We start from the raw sequence: 17,789 nt of genomic DNA on the forward strand, positions 1-17,789 counted from the left end.
CAGCTCGAAATTGGCCTTACTCTTCGCGGGAAATGCTCGAGTTGTGCTAGTCTAGCACGAGACAATATATAAAAAAATATAACAAAGCGATAAAGTGCAGGGACGAAATTGAAATCTTTATATAAATTGAAAATCCATTATAATGATTATTTGGTATTTGATTTCTAAAGTAACAATGGAATTAACAAGAAAGGTTTGTTGTAAAACAGTTATTGTTTATTTAGATTATATACAATCACGCATATCACATATTTTAAATATTATTGAAAAAATATATACTCCATAACAGATACATTAATTCTAAAGACGTTCTTACATCACTATCGTCTACAATAATGATCCGCAAAGTTATCAAAAATACAACGTGTAAACGCAATTCTAATTATCCAATAACTTTGGTAAGTAGCTATCTCCTAAAGCTATTTCTATCACTTATACGGTATACATCTTACGTTTTGCAACATATACTTGAATCCTATATATCGATGAATATGAGATCAAATATACAATATGATCGTGTGCTTTTTAAAAGTAAAATCTTGCGTTAATTCAAATTATCACCATCATAAATTCTTCGAAATCAGTCTTGGTCGTTTCTAAAAAATTCTCTGCACACATTGTCATCACCAATATGATAAATAATTAAATTTGCTCGGAAAACTAATGATATAAGCACGAAATTTAAATGATTCGATCAAAATATTAATCACGTCGACGTAATTTTGAAAACCGTCAAAATCGAAGAGTGATGTAATATGAATGAAATGATTGACAAAAACTGATGCGGTAACTTGTAGCATCGGTACCATAATGCAAGATTCCACCAACGCACTAGAACCTAGGTCTGATTCCGGACCGCCTGAACGCTCCCTTCTTGACTCTTTCGCGGTAAGCGAGTTGTTGCCGGTAAACGAAAAGTGGCCGGAGTACATTGGTACCGGCGGCTGTCTCGAGGTCATCGGACTCCTCGGCGCTGCGCTTCTCAACGTCGTCCTCATCCGCTGGTGTACCGATTATCTCGGGATCGTCCAACGATTCAGCGATTATCAGGTAGACCTGTGGAGTCTGGGCAGCTGTGTCGACGTTCTCCAGAGGATCAGTGTTCTCCAGGTCGACGGGTTCCGATTGGTTCGTAGAACCGAATTCAGTGTTTGGCCTGGCGTTGACTACCGACAACAGCAGAAGGGCGACGAGAGCTTTGCACGGGAGAGACTAAAAGGATTGATCATTGTAATCAATGTTGATGATAATTTTTATTCGATTATTCATTTGCTGATAACTTACCATTTTGATAATGTCGTGGATTAGATTTTCGGGAAACTTTCGACGATAGAACGGAAGAGCTTTGCAAGCTCTGTAGTGATGTGCTTCTCGGGGTTGCTGTTTCGCAACTGCATGCTCCAACGGTCGGCTACCAAGGCATTTATACATGACACTGACGTCAAATGAGAGCACGCTAAACGTTCAATGACGCTCCGGCCGAAGCGATAAATGACCCGGTAAACTCGAAATAACAAACTTTTAACCGACACGGACGTCTTCGCCGTAATTGGTTAATTTGTTGTATCGACAGGATCACGTTTCTGGAGCACTCTTTATGCTGCGCCGGTACACACAAAAGTATAGAAACAATGTAGTTGAGGCTTTCGGTACACAAAAATAGGAAGAAGCTGGTATTTGCTGAGAACACAATGAAAATTTATTATGTTTGGGGGGCGAAAAAGGATGTTGACGAGGAGAGAAAGTGAAGATAGCTGATTTGATAGGAAATCTAATGTCGAAGATAAATATTCATTTATTACATCGAATTATTGTGAAATTTTTAAACAACTGTAGTAGGATGACTTTTAGGTCAAAAAGAGAAAAGCGTGAATCACAGTGGTCACATGATTATTGCCAAAGTCTACAACAACACTAGGAAAGTCTTGTGAAAATTCAAGAAGCGCACATTGGTGACGACCTCTTCTCGTTTATGTTTTGAAAAATTGGGATTCACGCACGCGCTTCCGGAAAATTCTGACTTAACTTGTTATTGGGATGATTACGATTGCCGCGGGGACTATTAGAAATGCCCAGCTACTTGCGGCTGACTCACCTTCTAGAGATCCTAATGGCTTTTTTAAACAATCAAGCTTCTGTGCGTCAAATGTTATTTATGTCTAATAATCCATCAGTGTGATTTCTGGAATAACACTGTTATAGTGTCAGAAAGGAAAATTCAATATCCATATAACGATGCAAAGTTACGTTTATAATTAATTTATTTACATTGCAAGACTTAAAAAGAGGACTTGCAGTCTTATTTTTGTTTATACATTAACTTTCGTTCTACTTATCTATATGCGCTACACAAGTATGTAATTACAGCTAAATTAATACTTGTCTCCACTTCTGCGGAATGTTCTTGAGAAAACTGATTCGATGACAAAAAAGAAGTGTCTGTGTAAAATTTCAGATCACTTCACATTATGATCTTAGGGTCGTTATTAATATGGTCTTGGCGGATTAGCCGAGGTAGATACCGAAACCGGGGTATCCACCGTATCCTCCGTATCCACCATATCCACCATATCCACCGTAGCCTCCGTGTCCACCGTGATGTCCGTGGTGGCCGTGTCCGTATACACCGTGACCGTATCCTCCGTGACCATATCCACCGTGACCATATCCACCGTGTCCGTATCCACCGTGTCCGTATCCACCGTGTCCGTATCCTCCGTGTCCTCCGTGGCCGTATCCACCATGTCCGCCATATCCACCATAGCTGAAGAGATATTTTTGTAATCGTTAGTTTTATCCGATTTACTTAAAATGTATAGCATTTTTGCGTTTCGGAGTTGTGAGATTATTAATAAACGCCCTTGAAGGCAGTACTTCGCACAAGTGATAGAAATTTATTTTATAAACAAGGCTTACATAATGTTGATACAAACGTATGTGTTCTTTATATAAGCGTTAAAAAATTCTTTCTAGTTTACTTATTATATTAACATATATTGTCAACTTGAAGAGTGAACGTATGTATGTATACGCGCTTTTAAATACTGCTCAAACTAATAATCTGTTCAAACTTCTTGTTACTATGTTCGAAACGCCTATAATTTGATAAACTCACCCAAACTGAGCTCGAGCCGAGGCAGCGGTTTCCAAGTCATCATTGGCAGCGGCGGGAATCGGTGCCGGAACTGCGGCGGCAAGGCACATGCCAACGAGGGCCAGCAGGAGTACGAGTGTCTGCAGAAAAGGGTACTTTTGTAAAAAAACAATTTTTCATTTTTAAATTTCACTATTTGATTTTAAAATAAAAGACACAAAAATAAAATCGCGCTTTGTCATATCGCAAAACTCGCAATAACAAAAGACCCGAAAATAAAAACTAGCTTAAACGCGAACTTCCTGAACAAACGTGTGTGTCTCACTCACCGAGTATCGCAACATGTTGAGGGTTTGTAAAGATTTGTAAAGAAATCCGGCAGAATGAATCTTATATATACGCCTCATTGGCCAGCTTTATCCCTCCCTCCACAAACATTCAGAAAGTAGACTTTATAGCGTCATTCAAGAGTAGCCGCTTGCGCGGACATTATACACACGGGGGATCCCTCGTCGCTCCTCTTGGCTCAAGGATGATATTTTTTTTCCACTTGGCGCGTTAATGAGCAGTTCATAAAAAGCATTTGGAAACTCGCGCGACCACTATTATAATATTATACTGTCTCGGGGGTTATTGACGCTTGTATACATAGATGAGATGAGACCATGATTCGTCATATTATTTGCAGATTTCATCGAGTCGTCTGCGCTCTGCGGTTTCCATTTTTCCGAAATCCCCCTGCGCAATAGAATAAATATTAACTTTGTCCCTGTCTCGCGGCTATAGTAGCGAATTCCGCGAAAATCCAATCAATCATGGTAATCAACTCGATAAGAACTCATCAGTGTTTGCACTGCCGATTTCTGCATGAGGAATCGGGAAACGCAATTTGACGATTTATATATACCATGAAAATCGTAATCGCAATATGTCGTGGACCGCATTTGACAGGATAATTGCGTGAAGAAATTTTTCTAAGAACCTTCGCACACGTGTCATTCGGTGCGTATTATACCGGCAGGTGACCTCCCGCAAACTATGAATTAGACAGGGTTATAGTGGGCATAATGATGTTTGACAGGTTGCGGTTGAAGAGGTTCTCCTTGTTATTTGTCGTCGCTTTTAATGTAATCAAATATTATTTTTCTCGCGAAAGAATAGACACACACACACACACACACACGTGCGAAAATTTCGAGGTACATGCGACCTTCTCCGGTACAGCGAGGCTGGGAACACCCACGGCCACGTGTCTGCGCGAAAGAGAGGGTTTTTCTTATCTCACTGTCGTCTATGGTAGCGTGAGCGTATACAAATTTTTGTTTACAGTTCTTCCGATACTTTTACGAGTCGCGATTGCTTTTTTATTGCTTTTTATGAATTTACTTTCATCGAACCGTACGCCCCACGTGTTTATATTATTTCGGTACAACACGATATAAAATAAACCTGTTATGGCGCAGTTCGTTGGAATCCCAGAAGAATTTATTAACTTGACAGGTGTCAGGTCAATTTGTTTGCATATTCATCGGACGATTCGTCAGTAGCGTATTTATATGTTTTCATTTGAATCCGAAAAAGCAAAAAGGTACTTATATAATTTGACGCTTATAATAACACGAAGTATATTAAGTGTGTACAGGATATGCAAAAATTCAAGGGAAAATAATATAATAAGGAAACTGTCGTACGTGACTTTTATCAGGCAACAAAATAAACTTTGGTTAATCAGACACCTACTATAATTAAAACCGATCAATCTCATCGTTATGTGAGAAGAAATTTAGTTCCAGAAAGTTTCTAAAAATAAGCAATCGATTAACTCGTTCCCATATCCTGATCTTCTTATTGGTTTTCTCTAATTGTTATATCTATGACTCATATATCCGTGTCTACATATCGAGAAATTCGCATAAGTGGCTACTATACTTATATAGCTATACCACTTTTTCGTAACACACAAACACGCGGAATCCGAGGAGACGCGCGAGTATACACAAATTTAACTATAAGGAAAACATTCAAAAAAATCACCACATGAATAGCTTATAAGATGCAAATAAACTATCATGTCTTGACTCCGGATACTCGCAGTAGCGATCGCGTCGAGTATACATTATCTCGTCGAAATTTATCGATATATAATAAAGGATATTCGAAAAATCGAAAGTCTTCGAAAGTGGAACAGTTTCCTCCTGCAGTTTATCATCCTCTCGATCATTTTTTTAACGATGAAATAATCAGATTCGCAAAAATGCTTGCGCTTCTATATATGGAGTAAACGGTCGTTAAATTGTCGCGTTAGCGTAATAATTTTGAGGATATGCCTAAAACACACATTACACGTGAGGCTATTTGCGCAATGAAAAAACAAGTCTCGAACAAAGAGGAGCATTATGAGAACGTTGATGCGAAGCGCTTACACTCAAGGATGACGATTTTTCTCATGTATGTATATATAATGTACTTCAAACGCACGATGCGCGCCGCGAGGATCTAGAAACTGTGGCACGATAAGCATTAAATTATGCCATGATTTATTTGAGAACTTTGCATTCAAACAAGACTGCAATTTTTTTCCAAAAACGATTCATCGCGTCACTTTTATTCTCCTTATATTTAAATAATTTATATTATACATTAAATTGAGTTTTTGACCTTTAACTATGTATGTATAATTATACTTTTAAAATCGTTTAGTCGCGCTTTGTATTCTGCGGCAGTTTGTTTACTCTCTTATCTGGTTATGGTTAATATATGTTTACCAACCGCTTCATAAAGGGACGATTTTATATGGCTATGAATTGTCATTATGAAACTTATAAACGTTATTTACTCGGAAAAAAGTTTAAGAGATCCGATGCATAAAAGAATAGTTTTGTATTCACTGCGACTGCAGTTGACTCAAGTATTTAATATAAAGTAGAAAATTAAATGTTGAATTTTCAAATATAAAGAACAAGTGTTTATGGTATACGTATATATTTATTTATTTATTTTTTAATTACAAGTTGTACATTACACTATACATAGTATGTAACCTAAAGCAATCCAATAGAATTACACGTAAACAATTAATGATATAACACGTTTAATAAATGTTTTGGTGTTCAATTAGAAGTCTAAAGTAAGCGTGATTCCAAATTTCAAATTATTTAAAAAAAAAATAATGAAACAAACTTATATATTGTCATGTCATGAAGTTAAAGGTTTCAAAACCAATAGCAATATTATAAAATATTTAAATTTTTCAGTCTCTATCAAAAAAGATTTAAACAAATATGAAGGATTTATATACATGCTTAAAATCTTATTCAACTATACAATAAACTCACATTTTGTCAGCACCAATTAAATCACTAAGAAATGAATTCTCTTTTTAGTTCTTTTTTATTTCTAATTTTAGTTTCAACCAATTCACACTACTTTTAGGAAATACTGTCCGAATTATTATCATATGCAGCAGGACCAATAATACAAGTGTGTGCTACACAATTGAGTTATCTATATCCGACGAATCAAGAGCCTAAACCTTCAGCTATCATTGATTACATAAATCTTGAAACATATTCTGCTATAATAAAAATATATATTTATTTTGAAAAATGTTCACGCATCATGTTTCTTTAGCCATGAAATAATGTGTCGCATCTTCTTTAAACAATTTTCAAACTATATAAATATTGGTTGCGAGGTACAGAAGCAGTCATAAATAAAATATTTCTAGCAGTAAAATAATAATTCTAGTGAAATTAAAAATAAGAAAGTTTACTATAAACAATTAAGATAGCAGTCATAAAATATTTACGTATTATGCAGTAAAATGGTATATTAGAGACTAATCAAATTCTGGAGTACAAATGACCATTCCATGACGTTCTCCTGGGACGATGTATTTTGCGCAGAGGCCGCAGTACCTGGATTGTGCTGAAGACTTTACGACGTCAAAGAAAAATGACATTATAAGGATAGTCAGTCCAAATTATAACAACGTGCTATGTGCAATGAAAGATTATCAGTTGAAATGCTGTTTTGGCATTTTGGACAAAGTACATGGTTTCTATTAATCGTCACATCTGAATTCTGTAAAATTACAATGTAAACATGCAAAATTATTATAAAATTAACATTTTAAAATTGATCAATAGTGTTAAAATGTCATTAAACCATTCATCATTATAAATTCAATATAGGAGTGTTATATGCCCAAATGCAAAAACTGCATTTATATTAATCATCCAATGTAAAGCATTAAAGGTCTAAAGTAAAACTTACGTCTTGCTCATTTGCTTGGCCTCCTAGACGATCATTTTCAGTTCGCAATTGCAAATTTGCCATTGAAAGTGATTGCAACTGGTCTTGTAAATTTTTTTGTGTTACTCTCATTTCTTCAAACTCTTTTTGATGCATTTCAGTTTGTATTTTGTACACCGAAATTATCTCCTCCTACATACAAAATATAATTGAATATATTTCAATATTGTTTATGTTTTACAATAGTTATGACAGTACTAATATTAAACTTACATTTTCCTTCAATTTACTGTTATTTAAATTCAACTGCTGAATAGTTGTATTAGCTTTGCTCGATTCATGCCTCAGAATCTCAATTTGATTCATCAATTCGTCACATTTCTTATGTAAAAGTTTTTTCTCTTTTTGTAAGGTTCCCTTTTCAGCTTCATACAATAGACTCTGTCGATCAAGAGATGTCCTTTCTTCTAATAAGCTAGTTCTGGCTTCAATAAGCTTTTCTTTTTCCAAAGATAAAGAACTGCGCTCTGCTTCGATCTTTTCCTTTTCTTCGATAACTAATTTCTTTTCAAACTGCAGACTCAGTCGCTGCTCCAATAATTCAGTCTTTTCATTATCTAGTATTTTCTTTTCTTCGTCGAGATGTTTTTCTATATCAGCTAACTTTTGCGAATTCTCTTCTGATGCTTTGGTTTGCATTGTCGCGAGTTTTGAGTTCTCGTCTCTTAATATTTCCAATTCATAAATAACAGCATTGTAATCTGATAACATTTTCTGAAACTGCTTTTGAACTTTAATAGTAATTTGTTTATCATCGATGCTTTGTATTTGCTCGTCGATCAATCGCTTACGATATTCACGCAGTTTTTCTTTATAATCCTTGACCTTATCTTCTGGTAGGCTGCTATTGGATAGTACTTCAGAATTTTCGAAAATCTGAATAATATCAGCCGATTCTTTCAAGAATTCTTGTATTCGCATATAGCGCGAACATTGCGCAGCGAAACATTTTCCAAGTTCCTCTATTTTATTGTTATAAAATTTAACGTTCTCTTTTAGTAATTTTTTATCATCAGATGACTCATCAGATGTTTCAACTTGTAAATCAATCAATGGAAAAATCTAGAAAAAACAAACAATTCTTTATTATAAATACATCAAAATTGAATAGCAATTTTAATAAATATAAAACATTGCATAGACTTACATTTTCTTCATATTTTTTAATTTGCTGTTTCAACGAAGTAATTATTTCTTCAAGATATTTTAATTCCAAATCCTTTTCACAACATTTAACAAGTAATTTTTCTAATTCTAGAGAATTTGTCATATCAGATTTTTGCTTCAATACTTCTTTCAATTCTTTATTGGCCTTTTGCAACTGCTGACTAAATAATTCAATGTCAGTCAAATATCGTTTTTCCAGTTCTTGCAATACTTCCTTAGTTTTTGAGTGATTAACTTTTACTTTATTTAATTCTTCTGACAAAGTGTCATTTTTTTTTAAAAGCTCTTGTTCATTTTCAAGTTGAATGTTGTCATTTTCCAGTTGTTTTCCCTCTTCCAAAAGTGAGGTATTGAAACCAGTAAGTGTGGGAAGATTTTCTGTGCTAACATACGTTGATTTTTTTAATAAAGAAGATGCATTAACACCTTCTAATGAAAGACCAGTTGCACTACTGCTATTCAAAGACGATTCTTGTAATTGATATTTGGCAATCTTTTCCTGAAAAATTTAATGTTTTTGTTGTAGAGTATAAATATTTCAACAATAATAAAATCCGTACATATAATCTACTTACTCGTAACTCGTCATTTTCTTTTTTTAAACGACTCATCAATTGTTTAGTTTCCATAAATTTTTGCTTATGATTGTCACAAACTGTCATAACATCCTTTTGCCACATTGTAATAGTATTAAACTGCTGTTTGGTGGCACTGTTGTTCTGTTTTAAAGTTTCCTTCAATTTAATATTTTCTTCTAGTACGTTTTTTAATTTTTCCTCAATTTCTGATGGGCTCATCATAGAGATCATTGAAGTATGATCCTGCGAAATTAATGAATATACATAATAATTAAAATGAAAGGGAATAACAATGTATTTTAGCACAAACTTACAGTCAATTGACTTTTCTGTTGAATTTCCAAATAGCTAGCCAGTGCATCATCTCTAATTGATTGCAATGATGTTTTACCCAGTACAACGAAGGACTGCTCCAAATCATCATTAACGTTGATGTTATTCTGCTGGAAGATGGAACTAGCAAGAGCTACAGGACCAACTTCATTGAGTTTAAATTTGGGCAAGCCATCTTGAACATTCAAACCCAAACTCTGTAAATGATCTTCTGTAGCAACATTTGGATTCGCGTTGGGAACTAAGCTCCACTGTAATTCATTGTTAAATGAAGAATCTGTCATTATGTCAAAACCTGACATGATTTCAAGTAGATTTATAATCAAATTACTGATGTAAATGATTCATGAGTTGTACTCCTGCTTTTTTATGCTTGTTTTTCTTTAAAAGCTCGGCTTGTAACCTATAAAATTGAACAAACAGTATATTGCATTATATGAGTTCACTTTTCCACGATGCACTTCTGTGCAGCAGTAGCAATAATTTTTGGATTTCAAAAGAGCTAATATTTTTTATCAATTTAATAAATGAACGTTTGATGCACTGGATGCAGACTATAGTTTACTAACACAAATATGTCAATTATGTAAAAGTAAAAATACAAAGCGCCAAGCAATACGTACCGTTTGTTTATATATACTTGGTATTGTGCGAGATAAATTCGAAAAGCTTAGAATTATCGAGACTATACTTTGAGACTTGCTGATGGTGAATCTTTCTAACGCAAAGATTGAAACTTCCGGAAAAATAACGAGTGCACGCCGCACGCTGCATCCATGAGATCAGAGCATCCGTTTTCCGTGAATTTGGCTTGGGTAGAATCGTAAGGGTGACGTTATTTATTTTCGTCGCATGTATATACCATGCAGGGAACTCGACTGAAGGTAACCGCTTTAGTGAGAAATGCAAAATCAAAAAGTCACTATACTTTTAACATTATAGGTTCAGAGGTTTTTAAAATTGTCTACTTACTATTGTCTAATCTAATACCTATTTTGAATCTTCCAGTAAAATAAAATTTTGGACTGGGTAAACAACAAATTTAAACGCACTATAAAATATCATAATCAAAGTTTTATTTTTCTCTTTTAATAAACACATATTTAGGTTAATAGTATTTACATAATGTGAAATAAAAAATAAAAACAATTTTCAATACACATTAAAAATATATTGTTCGGTATACATTACATATTAATTCAACGTAAATATTTCAACAACTTAAAAGATATAATATAATATAATTTACAAATATATAACAATTGAAGTTATGTATAAATAAATCGTAGGAATATCAAAATATTTTAAGAAAGTATAACATTAAATAAAAGTTTTTAAAGTTAGAAGAGATTCGAGGAATCGATTAGTAAACATATAATGTGTTTTACTAATAAATACTAAAAAATATTTCAAATTATAATCAGTCAATGAGTGTATAGCTTATTCCAATATGTATAATATATTGCTATCAAAGTTCGTATTTTATAAAATCAATAGTGTATAATTTTTTTATATAAAAATTTTAAGTAGTTTATATCAAAATTCATAAAATTATTTAAAAACACTCGTTGTTTTAGGGTAAAAAGTATCTGTCACTTAAAAATTGTAAAAAAAATGTATTAAATCATTCACATAATTTTGATTTGAAACGTTAATATGCTATTTACGTCAGCTTGCAGCTTTAAGAGGTAACTTTGACCTTACAAGATCCCATGTAATAGTTGACTTATCATCCTTATAGCATAAATCCATTGTAACATGCATATTCTTTTTAGGACCTACAACTCCTAAGCAGGTTCCTGTTGCTATGTTGTAGATTGGTATTTTATTCTGAAAATAATGACGGATTATTGCATATATAATATTAAAGTTTTTATAAGATAGATAATATAAGTTAATAAGTAGCATAAACTCACAGAGCCATTAACCTTCCATTCTTGTGTGCCACCCATTTCATGGCATTTACCAAGTCTAGGCATTTTTTCACTTCCCTCTAAACAAAGCATTTGTCCTAAAACCAATTCCTGCCTGTCTGTTTCATACCACATCTACAAAAAACATATTCATTATCATAAAACTCTTGAAAAAAATTCTCCTACATAAACTATTTTTTTTACCTGTGTTTTAATCCTTAAACATGGCGCTAAAATTAATTTGGCTCCTTTGGTTTTTACATCTTTCTCACTTTGAATACAAAGAGCTGTGTTACTGAGCCTTATTTGGTATTCATTGGTGTAGTTTCTCTTGCGTGAATGCCAGGGCTGAATCAATTTTTGATTAACTTTACTCCATTTACTTTTCATCAATTCTGGATTGTCATCAGGCAAAGTTAATTCTGGATAAACATGTTCTAAATACCAAGCAAAATCTTTGCAATGAAGTTTCTGGCGCAACTGCTGTCTTTCTGTAATATCACCATAATCTATTTTTTTAACATTTTTAAGAAAATATTTTTTGTACTGATCCATCCAAACATAGGCTACTCTTAAAGAATTTTTTAGCATGGTATCTTGCTGATCATTCCCTCCATAAGGTCTTCTTCTTCTGAATACATGACCTACTCTTGAACATGGTATCAATTCTATGCTGCCACCACACATCCATATCTAGAAAATTTATCATACAAGTCATAGAACATTTTTACATCACTAATTGATATATTGCTTTTTAAATTGAAAATGTTTTACTCACTCTAAATGATATTTCTAAATTTTCACCACCCCATACATCCATTCCAGCATCATATTCACCAAGTTCAAAAAAGTATTTTCTGTCCATTGCAAATAAACCTCCAGCCATGGTTGGTGACCTATTGATGTTTAAAAAATAGAATATTCATTCTGAATGTCTTTAAATTTTATACACAAAAATTATTCATTATGCTTACTTAATAGGTTTTACAAAATCCTGCTCTAGTGATAATGTACCGATTGGCAAACTATCCCATTTAAAATGTAAGCCCCAATTAAATCCACCTCTCACTAATGGACTTGAGCTATATTGAAAGGTATCTGCATTTATGATATCTATCACAGGCATTGGCACAATTGTTCTTGAATGAGATATTCTAGCTAACAAAGGCTCTAACCACATTTTATTTACTTCAATATGACTATCCAAGAAAACTAAAACTTCTCCAGTAGCTTTCTTTGCCCCAAACATTCTTGCTCGAATGAGGCCTTCTCTTCTCTCTGTTCGGTAGTACTTAACTTTATTGTCAAAATTTTGCTTAACATAATCTCTTACTTGTTCATGGAGACTTTTACTATCACTAAAGTCATTAATTAAAATAATCTCATGTAACAAATGTTTGGGAGTTCTATCAAGAATAGAATATAGAGATCTTAGTAGAGTATTGTAATGCTCGTTGTAAAAACATATAACAATACTGGCATTTGGAAGTTTTTGGTCATATGTTTGATTTTTACATAACTTGTGCCTTGTATCAGGAATATCCCTATGTAAACTAAGGTTATCAGAAACAAGTACATTAAAAGCAAAACTTTTATAACCCTCTTCTCGCTTCTTCTGTTCGTCCATATTTTTTACCAATCCTAATTCATCCAAACCTAAATTCCAAATTAAAATTAATATATTGATATAAAATGCATGCATAGGTAATCTAATTCTAATTTCTAGAGTAAAATACCTTGTCCAACAGTAACAGATGGTTTAACTGGAACAGGCATTAACTGTTGTAGAAGTTTGTCACTGTTTTTGTATTCTCTTCTTGATTTCCAATCATACTGTTCCTTACCACCAACCAGTTCTTTGCCTAATTTATAGATAGAGTTACTATTCTCTTGTCTCTGCCTTATTCTTTGATCAAAAGTTGACTCCTTGAGAGAATTTGGAAGATCAGACACGAACATAGTGGGATTGACATTGTTATCATTTTGAGAAAGCCGAGAATAAAGATACAAACTAAATGCCCAAGTGACGGAAGCTATTACGATTCCGTAAAAAAATGAAGCATATCTTGTCGATATCATCTGTAACAAAACAACAATACGATGACTAAAAGTAAATAACAGAGGACTAAATCATAACATACCTTAACGATTTATTAGCATATTATAAAAATTCATCTGCTTCCTTTGCAAGTGGCATTGAACTCTCAGTGCCTTTCCAAGTCCAAACACATCATCATGGGAAAACCCACCAAAAGTCCTTACGTATTCTCAGAACGTTCTATCCTATCGTTCTCCCACTGACAAAGTGACAACTCTCGTAAAAATTACGGTCCTTTTGCTAACTACCCTCACAGCTGTTTTCCTAGTAGCCACAACACTCCCGCCATTGGTCAACCTGCGCGCAGAAGTACACCGCGAAAGACTCTAGAAACTGCGCCGGCTCCAGTGCACCATCAGAAATCAGAATCTACCGCGACCAACCCGCGACAGTTAACAAGTGCAAATTCCGTATCTCACGAGGAAAGCTGACGACGAGAGTAAAAAGCGAGTAGCCGGTAGCCTTTTTCGGAGTCGATTTTTCCAGCCTAGCGAAATCAAGACCGGGTGAAAATGGTTGACTATAGCAAGTGGAAAGACATCGAGGTGAGTATTATCGTCGCTGCATTAGGACGATATCCGTTTCTTTTCAGCGCTCGCGGCGGGTAGAAAGTTCTGGAAGTAGGATGAAAATATACAGTGGCGGAACGGCCTTATCGCTGATTGTTTATTTGTTGTGTTCTGACTGAGAGTCTTTTCTGCTCCATAGGTATTTGTGCGGATGTAGCAACATTTTTGCCATTTTGTGTGAGTCAGCTTTGGAGTTCTGGAATTTACTGGGATATTATCCACTTGTTCTCTAATGCAAACATGGAAAAACGCTTTATTCTTAATCAGATCATATTTTTTTCTTTTTTTACTGATACAATGAATCATTTTTTTGTAACAGATCTCAGATGATGAGGATGACACTCATCCCAACATCGACACACCTTCATTGTTCAGATGGAGACATCAAGCAAGAATCGAGAGAATGGAAGAGAGGGAAAGAGAGAAAAGGGAGCACGAAAGAAAGAAACAGGAGTAAGCGTTTTACTACTTTATTTTATTGCCAACTAAGTCAACTGTGGAAACTTATTCACATTATTTGCATAAATACAGAACTCTCAAAAAACTTCAAGAAACTATGAAGAGAGTAGCTGAATTAGAATCATCAAAATCTGATACAACAGACTTGGATACTTTGAAGAAAGCTCTGCAGGATTTGGAAAAGGAAGAAGAAAGAATCAAGAAAGAAGAAGAAGATCTTAAGAAGAAAGAAAAGCTTACACCATGGAATGTTGATACCATTGCCCAGCCTGGTTTTACCAAAACTGTCATAAACACAAAACCAGCAAGGACAAATGACGATGCTGATTTGCCCGATGAAGAGAAGGAGAAAAAAATGAAGCAGTTCATCAAAGAAAATGAAAAGAAGCTGAAAGAGTACGGAATGCTGAGAAGATATGATGACAGCAAAAAATTCCTCCAAGAGAATACAAACTTGGTTTGTGAAAACACTGCCAATTATTTAGTAATTTGGTGTATAAATTTGGAAATGGAAGAGGTGATTATTTTTGAAGATATAAGAGCAGTCGCGATTTTTTGTTATCTACAATTCTAATTTTACATAATTATGCCTTTTAGAAACACGATCTTATGGAGCATGTGGCTCATCAGTGTATATGCATGCAGTACATTTTGGAGCTTTCAAAGCAATTAGATGTGGATCCCAGAGCTTGTGTTGGCTCCTTCTTTAGCCGCATACAAATTGCTGAGGTTGAATACAAAAAGTCGTTTGATGATGAGTTGAGATTGTTCAAAGAGAGAATTCGTAAAAGGGCAGCTGAAAAAATTGCAGAAGCTATGAAAGAAGTTGAAGAGGAAGAAAGAAAGGCTCGTTTAGGACCGGGAGGTCTGGATCCAGTTGAAGTGTTTGAGAGTCTTCCACAGGTAAAAATAATTTCTTCACGTACGCATTGATCACAAGACTTATTTTATTTAAATGTCCTTGACCTCTGGTCTCAAGTTGTATCCACCAGGCCTTTGATAAGATTCTTTGATCAAGTCATTGTTATACATTTATATTTGTACTGCTATTGTTCCAAAGACAAGATATAAGATAGATATTAGATTTTAATTTCTATAACTCAACTAAGAATAAATCAACACTACTATATAAAGTACTATATTGAATACTTAATTTTGATAAATTAAACAGTAATTAATGACAAATATTTTACAGCCTTTACAAAAATGTTTTGAAGTACAAGATATTCCACTACTACAAGAGACAATCGCGGCAATGCCAGAAGAGGAAGCACGATACTACATGAAAAGATGCATCGACAGTGGATTATGGGTACCAGATGCAAATAAATCCAAAGAGGGTGATGAAGCATCAGAAGAAACAACTGCTGAAACACCAGATGCCAATAAGTCAAAAGAAAATGATGAGGCATCAGAAAAAGCAACTACTGGAACACCAGATCCAGAATAGCCTTCTATGAAATGCAATTAGCCCTCTAAATCTCAGATTCAAGTGAATTAATCTATGAAAAATTGTTTCCATTTGTATATGTTCACAAACTATCTTGAAATGAAATCATTGTGCTTCTGTTTCTCATGTTCTGTATTATTATTATTATTATTAGCTGTACGAGACTTTACAAATAGCAATTTCTTTTCTCTACTTGTAAGTGAATGTCAAGACTGAAAAGAGACATATAGAAGAGCATTTCGTCATTTTCTTACTATTGATTAAAAGTAATGACACAGTCACAATCATTAGCTATTGGCATTTATAGGTATAGGTAGAATTATGTATATTTATTTGAAAATTTAATTGAGTTGGCTCTATTTATTCAAGCAGACTTTTTACAAAAATAGATTTTGACAAGCAGAGCATTATTGAAAATTCTTTGCAAATGCAACTACTGTGTTTTAACTGAATACTCGATTGTGTCAAACCCTTTTAATCAATCTTAATGCTAACACATTCAAATTGTACATACTTAATATTATAAACTGTTTAAATATAAAAGCATTTTGAATGTAAATAAATTATTTTTTTTTTTTGAAGTTGACATGACTTTTTTATTATGCAAACATTATATTAATTACTATTTTATTTACTCGGAGTATTAGATAATCATTTACTTACAATATTACAATATATATCAATTATAATAAAAAACGTGTAACAATGCTGATCTTACAAAATCCGTAATTTACATTTATTAATATACATTTACATTCATAAATAGTATCTTCATAAGATCCACCTGAATCTTAATTGTTTTCTATATATTAATTAAAATAAGAATGAACATTGTTTTAAATCACTGAATATTTGGCATTTGACCCCAGTTGAAACCACCTGGTCTGTCTTCGGGTAATGGCGTATAGTCTGGATCATCAGTGTTGGAATCAAACAAGACTTTTAAAATATGAGGAGTTTTAAGTATTCGGAATCCACCAACTTGTTGAGGAAAAACATCTTCAGCAAAATAATATATATGTCCAACAGCCATTCCAATTAAATCTACCCATACTGCATTTCCCAATAATACAGAAAATCCAAGGAGTACCCATGGTAAATAGGGTGCCTGGAAATTGAGCAGTCCAAAGAAATTCATTCTTATTAGAGGATTACGCCGTGACCAAACATAGACCAGCATTATTGTAAAAGCATGTCCTAAGAATAACAAGTTCACAAAAAAGGCAAATATAATCATACAAACACCACCAAAAATAAACATCATAACAAAATCAGCTGTTCTTCCCCGAAACGATTCCTCCTCTAACATTCGACAGTATCTGTATGTAAATATTATATTGAACAAAAAGTTGAATCCAATAGTCCCAAAAAATAGGAAAGTGGTAATTAAACGCCAGAGCTGCCATTGTCGTGTTATCAATATAGGATTGAAATACAATTGGAATGGTGAAACCAAATCTAATTGGACAGCTAAAGTTGTAATGACGCAAGCTGTTGTATATGCCCGTGTAACAACGGGCATATGCAAGTATTCTTGACGAAAAGTTTGATAAGCCATTGAGAATGATTGATTTCTGGACTATAACATTATTAGAATCAAAATAATCATAAAAATAAAAAACGATTGATTTTAAGGTTATAACATCATGCAGACTAGATATGTTTCTCTAGAATCTTTCATACGTGTAAATCGACTGCATTGAAAACTTGATTTATGCAGTTACTCCAGAATAATCATCACCCATCAGTAGTCGGATGGCAACATAAAATCGTTTTGATTGTACAATGGAAAGATCTAGAGAAATATGTACATA

At 33.8% G+C, this 17,789-nt stretch overlaps 6 protein-coding genes across 11 annotated transcripts; 1 reads left to right on the forward strand and 5 right to left on the reverse strand.

Moving 5' to 3' along the window:
• Positions 1-194: 194 nt before the first annotated feature.
• On the reverse strand, positions 195-1,547 carry LOC100677900. Its single transcript, XM_003424171.5, has 2 exons — positions 1,285-1,547; positions 195-1,212 (listed from the first exon to the last, which is right to left on the reverse strand). The coding sequence occupies exons 1-2, from the start codon at positions 1,429-1,431 to the stop codon at positions 832-834; spliced, it is 528 nt and encodes a 175-aa protein (XP_003424219.2). The 5' UTR covers positions 1,432-1,547; the 3' UTR covers positions 195-831.
• Positions 1,548-2,243: 696 nt separating this feature from the next.
• On the reverse strand, positions 2,244-3,552 carry LOC100679277 (glycine-rich cell wall structural protein). Its single transcript, XM_003424220.5, has 3 exons — positions 3,424-3,552; positions 3,116-3,234; positions 2,244-2,764 (listed from the first exon to the last, which is right to left on the reverse strand). Exons 1-3 carry the CDS (start codon positions 3,499-3,501, stop codon positions 2,506-2,508), a joined length of 456 nt encoding a protein of 151 aa, XP_003424268.4. The 5' UTR covers positions 3,502-3,552; the 3' UTR covers positions 2,244-2,505.
• A 2,913-nt stretch (positions 3,553-6,465) lies between these two features.
• LOC100680065 (MAR-binding filament-like protein 1-1) lies at positions 6,466-10,377 on the reverse strand. Of its 3 annotated transcripts, XM_008215108.4 has the most exons (8): positions 10,110-10,361; positions 9,818-9,889; positions 9,468-9,737; positions 9,151-9,396; positions 8,556-9,074; positions 7,622-8,470; positions 7,370-7,540; positions 6,466-7,177 (listed from the first exon to the last, which is right to left on the reverse strand). In XM_008215108.4, exons 4-8 carry the CDS (start codon positions 9,382-9,384, stop codon positions 7,067-7,069), a joined length of 1,884 nt encoding a protein of 627 aa, XP_008213330.1. In that variant the 5' UTR covers positions 9,385-9,396; positions 9,468-9,737; positions 9,818-9,889; positions 10,110-10,361; the 3' UTR covers positions 6,466-7,066. The 3 variants fall into 3 exon arrangements, with proteins under 3 accessions (XP_008213330.1, XP_008213329.1, XP_003424217.1); XM_008215107.4 differs by having other exon boundaries at positions 6,466-7,028; positions 9,468-9,889; positions 10,110-10,377; XM_003424169.5 differs by having other exon boundaries at positions 9,468-9,889.
• Positions 10,378-10,398: 21 nt separating this feature from the next.
• LOC100116887 (hsp90 co-chaperone Cdc37) lies at positions 10,399-16,561 on the forward strand. Of its 4 annotated transcripts, XM_016984036.3 has the most exons (7): positions 10,413-10,515; positions 13,766-14,042; positions 14,206-14,243; positions 14,386-14,519; positions 14,598-15,042; positions 15,123-15,428; positions 15,721-16,552. In XM_016984036.3, exons 4-7 carry the CDS (start codon positions 14,470-14,472, stop codon positions 15,973-15,975), a joined length of 1,056 nt encoding a protein of 351 aa, XP_016839525.1. In that variant the 5' UTR covers positions 10,413-10,515; positions 13,766-14,042; positions 14,206-14,243; positions 14,386-14,469; the 3' UTR covers positions 15,976-16,552. The 4 variants fall into 4 exon arrangements, with proteins under 4 accessions (XP_032454557.1, XP_016839525.1, XP_032454556.1 ...); XM_032598666.1 differs by lacking the exon at positions 14,206-14,243 and having other exon boundaries at positions 10,399-10,515; positions 13,754-14,042; positions 15,721-16,561; XM_032598665.1 differs by lacking the exon at positions 14,206-14,243 and having other exon boundaries at positions 15,721-16,561.
• LOC100118787 (polypeptide N-acetylgalactosaminyltransferase 35A) lies at positions 10,636-14,812 on the reverse strand. The gene is made up of 7 exons (XM_008215098.4): positions 13,541-14,812; positions 13,136-13,478; positions 12,374-13,055; positions 12,178-12,295; positions 11,604-12,092; positions 11,403-11,534; positions 10,636-11,316 (listed from the first exon to the last, which is right to left on the reverse strand). Exons 2-7 carry the CDS (start codon positions 13,476-13,478, stop codon positions 11,155-11,157), a joined length of 1,926 nt encoding a protein of 641 aa, XP_008213320.2. The 5' UTR covers positions 13,541-14,812; the 3' UTR covers positions 10,636-11,154.
• A 123-nt stretch (positions 16,562-16,684) lies between the features above and the next one.
• Positions 16,685-17,672, reverse strand: LOC100118748 (derlin-2). Its single transcript, XM_032598667.1, has one exon. It carries the CDS (start codon positions 17,531-17,533, stop codon positions 16,817-16,819), a length of 717 nt encoding a protein of 238 aa, XP_032454558.1. The 5' UTR covers positions 17,534-17,672; the 3' UTR covers positions 16,685-16,816.
• Between the last annotated feature and the right edge of the window lie 117 nt (positions 17,673-17,789).

The sequence above is a fragment of the Nasonia vitripennis genome, chromosome 3, assembly GCF_009193385.2.
Source record: "Nasonia vitripennis strain AsymCx chromosome 3, Nvit_psr_1.1, whole genome shotgun sequence".
Taxonomy (NCBI): domain Eukaryota; kingdom Metazoa; phylum Arthropoda; class Insecta; order Hymenoptera; family Pteromalidae; genus Nasonia; species Nasonia vitripennis.